This window comes from Puma concolor, chromosome B2 (genome assembly GCF_028749965.1).
Source record: "Puma concolor isolate L17-30 chromosome B2, mPumCon1.1.hap2, whole genome shotgun sequence".
Classification (NCBI taxonomy): domain Eukaryota; kingdom Metazoa; phylum Chordata; class Mammalia; order Carnivora; family Felidae; genus Puma; species Puma concolor.
The window spans coordinates 81,522,830-81,534,874 of record NC_141671.1 but is presented as its reverse complement, the minus strand read 5'-3'; the positions used below and the strand labels follow the sequence as shown (position 1 = coordinate 81,534,874).

Below are 12,045 nucleotides of genomic sequence, written 5' to 3'. Positions count from 1 at the left end.
TTGCTGGGAGTCCTGGAGTTTGAAGTCCAAGTTTGTGCAGCTCTAATTCAGTATCAGCACTAACTTTTATATTTTTAACTCAAAAGTCAGTAGTTCCTTTTCTACTTCTGTGTTATGGGTCGTTACGTATGAGTGCTTCCAAAGGATAGTTTTAAGAAACTCAGATGATTTAAACCTCTTTTTAAAATTTTTTTAATGTTTATTTATTGTTGAGAGAGAGAGAGAGACAGAGTGTGAGCGGGGTTGGGGCAAAGAGAGAGAGATAGAGGGACACAGAATCTGAAGCAGACTCTAGGCTCTGAGCTGTTAGCACAGAGCCCAACGGGGGGCTCAAACTCACGAATCATGAGATCATGACCTGAGCTGAAGTCGGACGCTTAACCAACTGAGCCACCCAGGCGCCCCGATTTAAACCTTTTAATGCTGAAATGAATGTCAGATTTAAAATGTAATTTCTTCTGTAGGTAACTCAGATCAGCAGTTTCTTCCCTAATGTTTATAGCTATTGCCAGGGCAAAGCCCATCCTCTTATCTTTTAAAGAAAGTATTTGAATTATATTATTTGATTATTTTTCCTACTCAATATTGAAATTTTCTCTGATGGAAAGTACTTTAATGTTTTATATTTACTCAGTTTTCATAGTTATTCTGAATAAAACATGCATTCTTATTTTTTATTTGAAAGGGTGTTGGCACAAATAGAACCAGTATAAAGTTGTTTTCAGTAAAAGAATTAAAGGCCATTGGGTTATTAAGAGTTAAGGTATCTAGGGGTGCCTAGGTGGCTCAGTTGGTTGAGCATCCGACTTTGGCTCAGGTCATGATCTCACAGCTTGTGGGTTTGAGCCCCGCGTCAGGCTCTGTGCTGACAGCTCAGAGCCAGGAGCCTGCTTCAGATTCTGTGTCTCCCTCTTTCTCTGTGCCTCCCCTGCTCATGCTCTCTTTCACTCTCAAAAATGAATAAATGTTAAAAAAAATAAAATAAAAGAGTTAAGGTGTCTATATAAATAGAATTCATATTTTATAGAGCTTTCTTATCTATAAACTATTATTCAAGATTTTGAATCGCTTGGTACCACATTATGGTTATGCTTGACCGCCTAGGCAGTCATTGAAAGGAGAGAAAGCAGTTGATACCTTGTGCTTTGTGGGGGTAACTAGTATGCCTAAGTATGCTTTACATACATAAAGTAACACAATTCAAACACACAGTGAAGGGTTCTTCTAGACTTGTGTTCAGGTGACAGGAGTTATGAGGAAGGATAAGCCTGGTTTGAAAACTACATCTGATTTTTACAACAGTACTGCTGCGAAGAATGCACGGTTTGAAATTATGCTCTATGCTCCGTGATTGTTGGTGGAAGCATGCTGATATAGTAAGATCATGTTGGAAGAGACCTGGTTCATGAAAGGCACACTGTTAGGAGTTAAACTTTTTTTTGCCATTTAGGATGGCAGATTTTCTAGCAGAAAAGAAATCACATTGCTTTCTTCCTTGGCTCTCCTACAAGAAGTGAGGTGTCCAGATGCTTAACAGATATTGCTGGAGTTACCACCTGAAAGAGAGTAGAAGGCCTTCAATGGCTAAACTCTATCCTCGTCTTATTTGTTGCTAATAAATTTTTCCTCCACCTGGTGAGTACTCAGAATAAGTTGTGGTGTTGGCTTATTCAGGAGGGTGAGTAATTAGTCCCAGCATTCAGCTTGGTAGTTTTGCCTTTAGTTGTATTTTAGTGCTCTGAGATTCTGTATACTCTTGAATGGACAATAGATATATATACAAGTTTTCTTCACCAGTTTCAAACAAAACTCCCTAAAATTTTCTAGTACGGAGCCCAGAACCCCTCAGCAGCATCCCTTCAACAACCTGCTCAACCTGTAGCTAAGAATACCTCCATGAGCCCTCGACAACGCCGAGCCCAGCAGCAGAGTCAAAGACGGTCGTCTGCTTCCCCAGATGTGATCCAGGGCCAGCAGCCAAGAGACAACCACACTGATCATGGTGGATCCGCTGTCCTGATTGTCATCTTGACTTTGGCATTGGCAGCTCTTATATTCAGACGAATATATCTGGCCAATGAGTACATATTTGACTTTGAGTTATAATACTGTTTTGTGTCTTAAGAGCTGTGACTCTGCTGCTTCATTAAACATTCTGCATTGGGTATAATCTAAGAATTGTTTACAAAAAGATTATTTTGTATTTACCCTTCATTCCTTTTTTGATCCTTATAAATTCAGTATAAATATAGCTAGACTTTCAGACTGTATCCTGCTTAGTTCAAGGGACTGAAGTCACAGCCCCTTGTCTCACCATATGACCTGCTTTACAGGGAAATAACTTATTGTTGTTTCTCATGCCTCGGCTTCTTTTTTGTAAATTTGTGATACTTTTCTGTATAGCCCTTTGACATTTTTGGATAAAAGATGGTGTTTTAAGTTCCAGTGAGTATTACTAGTTACTCAGTACCATTTATTGAGTACTCTATTTCTACTTAGGTAGAATGATAACAGGGATAAGAGTTGAAAAGGGAAAGTAGAGCTCTTCAAATAGTTTGCTGAGAATGTCATTCATAGAAGATGCACTGGAATTGCCCATTGTGTGACTGACTTTGTGTCCTAAATGTTGTTCAGTGAAAGTAACAATTTCAGTCAAATAGTTATGAGGAAATGAGATTACATCTTTGTTCCTGGATGTTATTTGAAGAGGAAAGGATGCTTTGAAACCACTTTGATATGCTGTTATCCCATTCTCTCCCAAATATACACAAGATTTAAAAATAAAAAAGGAAACAACCCTCCATAGATTTTTTTTTTTAAGGAAGGAAGGGTCCAAGCCAGAAATCAGTTGATTTTCTTCCAGAAGTCAAGTGGAAGGATCTTCAGATTTTAATGTTTGCTCTGCTTTGAATTGTATATCTTTTGAAGGTATTACATGTCTAGCTTTGTAATCACTATAAATGTAATTATTCCAGGAATATGCATAATGTTGAAATATTTTATGTACCGTTTCAATAGAAAAGCTCAGGGCCCAAGTAACAGTGATAGAAATGAGAAAAACCTTTACTTAGAATTGTCCACCTAATCAAAACCCAAGAAATAATTGTCAGTGCAAAATCAATATATAACTTAGTGCTAGCTAACTTCACAGATTCTAGTAGATAATTTTATCATCATAATGCCTGATGAGAACATAGAATCACAGAAAAGCATTGCCTTCAGCATGTTTGGTAACAGCGTTGAGGGCACTCTTAAGAGTACTTGTTAATGAAGATGTAGTTTTTAAATATAGGCAGTCCCCAGCTCTCAAATAGGTTATGTTCTAAGGGTGCATTTGTGAGTTTTTTTTAACAACTCAATGTTGTAAGTGGTGTTCAGGTTCTAGAAAGTCCACAAAAGTTTGTCCATAATGTATCTTCAATACTTTGGAGGGTGGTGTTCATAAAGTCCTTAGTGTAGTTTTAACTAACTGAAATTATGGGCAAGATAGAAACAATTTGCAAAATGCTATTAAAGGGAAATTTAATTTTTATTGCTGCTATGGACTTTGGGTCTGTTAATTATTAGACAAAATTTCTATTTTCATCTGCTAGCCATTTTCCTTTATGTCCACATCTAAAATAAACATACTGTATACTATTATACAATACATAATTGTCTAAGGATTAATAAATTAGCATTTTAAAAGTGTTTACAGATTGTTTCTGTTATATCTACAGCCAAAGTTAGTAAAGTTTTAAAAAGCTCAAGGACTTTATGAAGACGTCATATGTCAGGAAAATTAAAGGTTACCATTTTATAACTTTATTGCCATGGGAAAGCACATTCTGAAGTCTTGGTTTGGAACACAAAATACTAGAAGTAGTTCAGTGGTCTCCTAGCAAGAAGTCACTGACCCTTGGGAAGACCAGATGACCTTATCACCTGAGAAGAAGAAAGTCCCCCTGCTTTCAGCCTTTGATTGTAGATGAACCGTGTGCTAGGAACAATCTTCCCTCCGCTTCTTCTCAGTGAAACTTGAGCCAACCTCTGGATCTACGTGATCCTGTTGCATGTTTCCAACGGAGTGTACCTATACTTTAAGATTGATTAAGCCAAGAAGATTTTGAATTGCGCAGATCCTTCTCTATCTGATTTGCCTCTCCTCCCTCACCTGTCAACTGATAGGTCACCTTCTTGTTTGTATTGGGATGTTTTAAGCATCTGATACACATATCTGAAAAGTGGCATATTTTTTGCTCCTTCCCTTTCAGCTCACATATGCTACTTAAAAATCCTTAAGTTGTGAATCTGCTCCCCATCGTGGAGTTGATGAGCAAAATTGATCTTTGGAGCTATTCTTACTCAAATGCCACTTGAAGAGACTCTTCAGAAAACAGTTGTTTTTAAAGCCCCACCTTATCCCTTTAATTAGAGTGTCGGGACAAAACCAGATATGTATCTGGTTGGTGAAGGTTTAGGACTCCTTCCCCCAGTCCTCATGTTTAGGTAATTCATGGCTTTTTCTTTGACCAAAAAAGCACATGACTACATATCAAGGTAGTTAAAATAGCATGTCAAAAAAATATATAATGTCTGTATCACCTGTAACTGTTTAAGCCAATGAAACCTTTCAAATTTTATGTATTGTGGGGCTTTTATGTAGCACTTTACATTTTCATGCTGCTTATTGTTTTGTTCCACTGAAATAAATGAATTTCATCAAAATTCTCACCTAATTTTTTTAAAAAAACCTTTAAAGTTGTTTATCATTTTGACTATGGAAATATAATAGTTCCTATTTCAGGAGAATAAGAAATCTTTTTGTTATTTTTGGCTATGAATAAACTTTCTGGTATCTTGAGACCTCCCATTTTTATAGACCAGAATCTGTAAACAAATCTCACACATTTGGACTTACTTGGGCAGAAACCTAGGCTGAAGTACTGAAAAACCTGTATTGTTCCATCATTTGCAAGTAAGTATATGAAAAGCGAATGCATTTAGTGAACCTGCCTCTTAACAAAGACTAATGTGTACATTAACATGTGTACTGTTTAAGCCTTTGTGGGAGGCTTGTACCTTGCTCAGAAGCTGTTTGGAACACCTCTTGAACAGTTGCCTTCAGAACTAGTTTGAGCTGCTCAATAAAACCAGTGACTTTATTCATACCGTGTTTTGACCAAAGGTGGTATTCTTTATGTTATTCGGCCTTCTGGCCATTCTACCTCCTTAAATATTTTTTCCCATCTTACCACTTCGTGCTCACTGCCATTACCCTAATGAGCCTTACTCTCCTCTGAATTAGTGCAGTAACCTCTAACAAGTCTCCAGTCTTACCCCATTCCTCACACTGCAGCCAGTGTCTTCTTCAGTGCACAGATCTCATTCTGTCTTTTAAGCCCACAGCCTCAATGTAGGTCATAAGGCTGTGTGTAACCAGAGTCCCACTGTGCTCTCTGGCCTAATCTGACAGCTTACTGGGGCCTTTCCACAGCTCTGAGCGTGAGCACTGGGGCCAGTCCTGTTTCCTGAGAGAACTGAGCAAATGTTAAAGTTACACATCCCCTGTCTTACACCATATATATAACTTAAAATGGACCTAAGACCTTAGCATTAAGAGCAAAAACTGTTAAGATTATTAAAGTAAAACATACTAAATCTTCATGACATGGGTGAGGCAGTGGTTTCTTTAGATACAAGACCAAAATCACAAGCAACCAAAGAAAAAAAGATTTCATCAAAATAAACTTTTTGTGTTTCAAAGAACATCATTAATAACGTGAAAAGAAAGGAGTACTTGGTGGCTCAGTTGGTTAGGCATCCAACTCTTGATTTCAGCTCAGGTTACAATCTCGTGGTTTGTGGGACTGAGACCCACATCCGGCTCTGCACAGACAGCACGGAGCCTGCTTGGGATTCTCTCTCTCCCTTTCTTTCCCTGTCCTGCTTGCACGTACTCTCTCTCTCTCAAAACAGATAAACTTAAAAGCGAAAAGATAACATTGAATGGGAGAAAATATTTGCAGATAATATATCTGATAAGAGACTTGCATCTAGAATATCTAGAGAACTCATATAACTCAATAATAATAAAAAAGAAATAACCTGATTGAGAAATGGCAAAAGATTTGAATAGACATTTGTACAAAGAAGATACACAAATGACCAATAAACATGGAAAGATGCTCAACATCAGTCATGAGGGAAATGCACATCAAAAGTACAGTAAGCTGCTTCACACCCACTATGATGGCTAGAGTAAAAAAGTGAGGAATTGGAGAAATTGGAGTTCTTTTCCATTGCTCGTGGGAGTGCAAAATGGGGCAGCCCCTTTGAAAAACTTGTAGTTCCTCAAAAGTTAAGCAGAGTTACCATATGACCCAGCCATTCCACTCCCAGGTATATTGCCAAGAGAAATAAAAACATGTTCACACAAACTTGTACATAAATATTCATAGCATTATTGTTAGTAGCCCCAAACTGGAAATCCAAAAGCCCATTGACTGAAGAATGGATAAACAAGATGTGTTCTGTCTCTACAATGGAATGTTATTTGGCAATAAAGAGGAATGAAGTTATAATACATACTGCAACATGGATGAATCTTGAAAACATCATGCAAGAAAGGAAGAATGGAAGGGAAAGAGGAAGGAAGGAAGGAGAGAAGAAGAGAAAGAAAAAGGAAGAAAGAAGACAACATGCTGAGTGAAGCCAGACACACAAGGCTACATATTGTATAATTACATTTATATGAAATGTTCAGATTAGGCAAATCCACAGAGACAGAAAGTAGATTGGTGATTGCCAAGGGCTGAAGGGAAGTGAAGGGAAGGAGGAGGTATGAGGTTTGTTTTGGAGGAGATGAAAATGTTCTAAAATTAGATAGTGGTGATGGTTGCACAACTCTGAACATACTAAAAAACCACAGTTTTAAGAGGTAAATTCATGACATGTGAATGATATTTCAGTAAAGCCATTATTTAAAAAGTTACACTTCTCTCCAACTGAGTTTTTCTCCATACTGTGATCACAATAATTGAACTACTGAAAATAAGAAAGATTAAAAAAAAATGATAGGACCTAACATTGTATTCAAATGTATCCAAAACAAAACAAATATTTCTTGAAAACCAACAATATCTATGAACAATTCTAGGGTTCCAGCCAGTCCTTTTATAGGCCTGTTTCAAATGGAAGAGAGGAAAAGAGTGATCTTTCGAACAAAATCTACAGAAAAGAACTTTAATGGGTCTCATCCCTTTCCCACTAAATCTTCAGGAGCAATGTGACTTTTTAAACAAATTACCTGGATAATTCTGAGAAGTGGCCAGATTTGGGAATCACTGAATTAGTCCCCATACTGAATTATTCCCACTCCCAAATTCCTGTTTAATTCCTGTAATTTGGCTTCCTGCCACATCTTTGAACTGAAACTACAGTTAATTGAAGTTTGGAGATCCAGCTGAAGCTGTTTTCTGCCTTCACTTCCTCACATCACTCAAACCAGAAACTCCTTTGGTTTTCATAGTCACCCTCTATGCTTTTGTTTGGGCTTCCCATCCATCCATTCGAAGTATAGGTTCCAGTGCACCTGGCTGGCTCAATCGGTAGGACATGCAACTCTTGATCTTGGGGTTGTGGGTTGGAGCCCCACATTGGCTATAGAGAGTACTTAAAATAAAATCTTAAAAAAGTATATATATATAGATTCTCAAGGTTCTACACTTACACTGGGACTTCTATTTTCCTGGAAGATCTCACCCTTTCTTGTGGTTAAACTACCACCATACGCTGAAGGCTCCAAATCTATTTCTCCAGTCCAGACCTTTCTCCTGAGCTCCAGGCTTCTCTATACTCCAGCTGCCTATCGGGCATCTGGAAGTCCCATGATACCTCACACTCCACAAGTCAAAAATCTATGTCCTCTCCCCCAAATTTGTCTACCTCTAGTGGATATCGGTTAATGGTGGTACCACCATCCACCAGCCCTACCTCCAAACTAGAATTGTAGATAACACTGTTGACTTCTATCACCTCCCATTCTGTTCAGTCAGCAAATGTATTCTACGTCAGAAATAACTTGACCATCTCATTCTTCTGTCCTCTTCCCTCCTCTTCTTTCATCTTCCCTTCCATTAGGGCAAGACCTCACCCTCCTTTGTTATTACAGCTTCTCCCATCCAACTGATCCCAGTTAGGAATTCCTTAAAAAAATAAAGTGGATCATGTCACCCCACTTTGCTTAGAGAATCAAAAGAACTTCTTTTGATTCCTTCTTACATGATAAAACCCTAATTCTGTTTCAGTTCTGGCTACTGTTCTTCCTGACCTCCAACCTCATCTCCCTACGTCTCTACCACACTAAACTCTTCTCCATCTTGAACACAGCAGCCAAGCAATAAGTAGTCTTTAAGCATTTTATTCCTTTCAGTAGATTAAATATAACCACATACATCTTTATACTCCTAGTGTTCATAATTCCATATCCCAGGATAGGATTCAAGCCTAATTTATGATGAAATTATACATTTTAGGATTGAAGACCAAAATTAATCTGATGCTCGTGATCGGAGGAAGAGCTTACATAATCATGAATTCCCCTTTGGTGTACGGGTTCCTTCAAAATCAAATGTCTTTTCACTGAAAAAAAGATGTGTATGTGGGAGGAAAGCAAGCATCCGTGGCCATAGACAAAGCATGATTTCTCAGATGGAGAAATAAAGCAACCTTGTGAAAACAGGTCATTTGTGTGTTTACTCAGCATTTCCTAAGCACATTCATGCACTCATCTTGTCCATCAGGTCTTTCCTGCAAATCCACTCAGAATCCAAGCTGTCTCCCTGGTGGATGTGACAGACTGGTTTTATGCAGCTAGAGGGAAGGATTAATGATCTCAGCAAAGAGCTGGCATATTCAAGAGGTTTAAAACATTTTTTACGTAACAGTTTTAGCCAAAGCTGCTCTCGGACTCAGCGGCAGCAGAATTTCACAGGAGGACAAACTTGTTGACTAATGGCCAATCATTAGGCAGCAGGGAGGGCAAAGCCTTGGTGTTTGTGTCACGCCTGAGGGGTGGGAGGTGGGGTGGGTCAAGCTTCACTATCAAATACTGAATCGGAAAAATCAGTCTGGCCAGTCATGCCCTCGCAGCCCCTTGAAGAAGTACCATCACAAAGCGACAGACTGAATCAATGGTTCAGCCCAGGGGGGTCTGCCCCGCTGCAGGTTACTGGCGAGCAGCTTCTGGTATCATAGACAGTCACAGAATGCCTTATTTCACAAGACTCATTTTGTTCTTGTTTTGCCTGGCGGCTCTTGTGGAGAGCAGAAAGCCCAAGAGGAGGAGATGGACAGGGCAGCTGGAACTGCCCAAGCCAAGGTAAAGTCGTGGGGGGGAGAGGGGGGAGGGAGGTCACTTGCAGCAGCAGCAGCATAGTGGGATGGCTCCCAGGAGGGCCAGGGGTTACCTCGTTTCTATTAATCTATTTCCAGCCGGAGGTAGACAGGGCCACCACCTCACTGAAAACAGCCTCTCTCGGGGTACAAATATACTATAGTGTCACAAGCCACGAGAGAGCAAAGCTAGACTGGGTTGAGCATTTTCTTCTAGTATCTGTGTTCTGCCCAAGCATTTTGACTTAAGGCAGGTAGTTGAAGATTTTGTGGGTCAAATATCCTGTACTTCTCCAATCGTGCTGCTTTGTTTCTCAGGATTACATCCTGTAGGGACCATAGGTGGCCTGCTGAGTGATTGCACTCAAGTACTTTGGAGGGGGGCCTGTATATAGGAATTTAGTTTGAACTACTAAGAAAACATTGTAAATGGAAGTTGTCCCCTTTAAATTATTTGGGGGGCACCTGGAAGGGTGCAGCCGGTTAAGTGTCCAACTCTTGATCTTGGCACGGTCATGATCTCACAGTTCATGGGTTCAAGCTCCACACTGGGCTCTGTGCTGATGGTGCAGAGCCTGCTTGGGATTCTGTCTCCCCTTCTCTTTAGCCCTCCCCCGCTTGTGCTCTTTCTCTTTCAAACTAAATAAATAAACATTAAAAAAAAAAAGTATTTGGGAACAACTTTAAAATAGTATCGGGTTTCATTTCACTGTGTTGAATCTTCAAAAGGTATTTGAAATTTGCTAGGTTATCAGGAATACATGTGTGGACAACAGGAATTGCCATTTCACGATGTAATGGAAACATTTCCAAGATACTGGTGAGGCAATCAAAATCATTACATTACAAATCAAAGTTCCCTATTAAGTTTGTTTGAACTGATGTACAAAAAATGATACTCCAGGCCTGATGTAGACATGACTATTCAGAAGAAAAGAGCAAGCAGCTAAGATATAAACACCACATGTGAGATGCTACACCTGTTTTCCATTCTACTAAGCATTGTGTGAACTAGTGATTATGAATATAAAATAATATCTTGAGACACAGTTTCTAGGTCACTGGTTTTTATTTTTAATTAGGCACTGCTATCGCTGACAATTTTTTGAAATTGTACCTATATGTATATTTACTTATAAATTATATACACGTACTGTTATAAACATATATACTAAAGTAAAATGATTGCTTCCTTATTTTTAGATAAAAACTGTCAGTAAGAGTTACAATTTCTATCTTCTGTGTCCCAGCGGACCATCTTAAACACCCCAGGGGTGTGCTGGCTTTGGAGACTGCTCCCTGGGGGATATATGTGCTCTGCAGGGCCTGATGCTACCCAGGCAGAAAGCAAACAGATAAAACTTGTCCATGATGCCGGGAAAGAGGCACTGCTCTGGAAGTCTTGCCCTGGTTATCTTGCCAGGATCACAGGCTTTTGGACTGGAAGGAACCTCAGGGGTCACGTGAGCCAGCAATTATTCTGCGTTCTAATTCTGTGACATGTGAATAGGTATTGTGTGAAAAGGGGGCCTCAGGGTCAAAGAAACTTGGGAAGCTCTGGTTCAGATGATTTTAAACAGATGTCTCTATAGCAGAGCTTCTAGAACATTTATTATGCAAATAGACATTCTGAATCTTGAAGGGGAAAATAAATTATGCAGTTTCTCAACAAAACAAAACAAAACAAAACAAAAAACCAACCCACTTTTTTGGACTATCTTGTGGGAGTCATAGTTTACAGAGCACATATTGGGAAGCACGGACTCATTTACGGATGCTGAAAAGTCAGCTCTCAGGCGTGGGTAATTCACACAGCTGGCTAGTGACTCCACAGGACTAGAATGTAGGTTTCCTGATTTACCCAGCCTGGAGGAAAAGCGTTATATGGAATGGTCTATTCCCTAAGAATGGTGCTAGGGTTCAGCACAAGCCCCTCAGGGATCCTCAGGGATCCTACTCGGCAGCCTGGGCTGTCACATCTGTCACTCCCCAGAAGACCGCAGTCATTCCCAGACACCTGCATGAGCTTGGGGGTAGATTGAATCTGACCCTTAGGGGTAAGGGGAGTTTCTTGAAATCCATCCCATGAGATACTAAGGTGGAAGAAAAGATGAACGTACACATTCAACAAATATAAAATAATTATCGCAGAGGGGCTGGGAAAAAAGATAGAGAAAATGTCATATCAGGAAACATGGTTCTAGGCCTTTCTAAATTTTTTTTAATGTTTATTTTTGAGAGAGAGAGAGAGAGAACGAGAGCAAAAGCTCTGTGCTGACAGCAGAGAGCCTGATGTGGGGCTTGAACTCATGAACCACATCATGACCTGAGCCAAAGTTGGATACTTAACTGACTGAGCCACCCAAGAGCCCCAAAATGACCTGAAATTTTACTGCACTTATCTCTGTAGGGTCACTTCTTTTCTTTGAAGTCCTGTGTCCTCCACCCTGCAACCCCACACGGTCATACACACACATACCACATACCATACATAGGATTTCACAGTGTCACACACACCACACGTACATGGTCTCACACACACAGTCATCCCTTCACATGTAAGATATATGGTCACATTCACACATCCAATCACACACACCCCTACACACTGCTGTTAGGATCTCTTTTTTTTTTTTTTTTTTTTTAAATTTAAAAAAAAAAATTTTTTTT

General features: G+C 39.5%; 2 protein-coding genes across 3 annotated transcripts in view; both read left to right on the top strand.

Moving 5' to 3' along the window:
- Positions 1-5,155, top strand: part of UBE2J1 (ubiquitin conjugating enzyme E2 J1) — a 29,619-nt gene extending 24,464 nt beyond the window's left edge. For both annotated transcript variants that reach the window (XM_025925443.2, XM_086707407.1), the window contains exon 8: positions 1,828-5,155. In XM_025925443.2, coding sequence (XP_025781228.1) covers positions 1,828-2,106 — 279 coding nt within the window. In that variant the 3' untranslated portion in view covers positions 2,107-5,155. The remainder of the gene's footprint in view (positions 1-1,827) is intronic.
- A 3,907-nt stretch (positions 5,156-9,062) lies between these two features.
- The window catches only part of GABRR2 (gamma-aminobutyric acid type A receptor subunit rho2), a 44,377-nt gene continuing 41,394 nt past the window's right edge, over positions 9,063-12,045 (top strand). Inside the window, exon 1 of the mRNA XM_025925278.2 lies at positions 9,063-9,361. Within this exon, the coding sequence (XP_025781063.1) occupies positions 9,174-9,361 (188 nt within the window). The 5' untranslated portion in view covers positions 9,063-9,173. The remainder of the gene's footprint in view (positions 9,362-12,045) is intronic.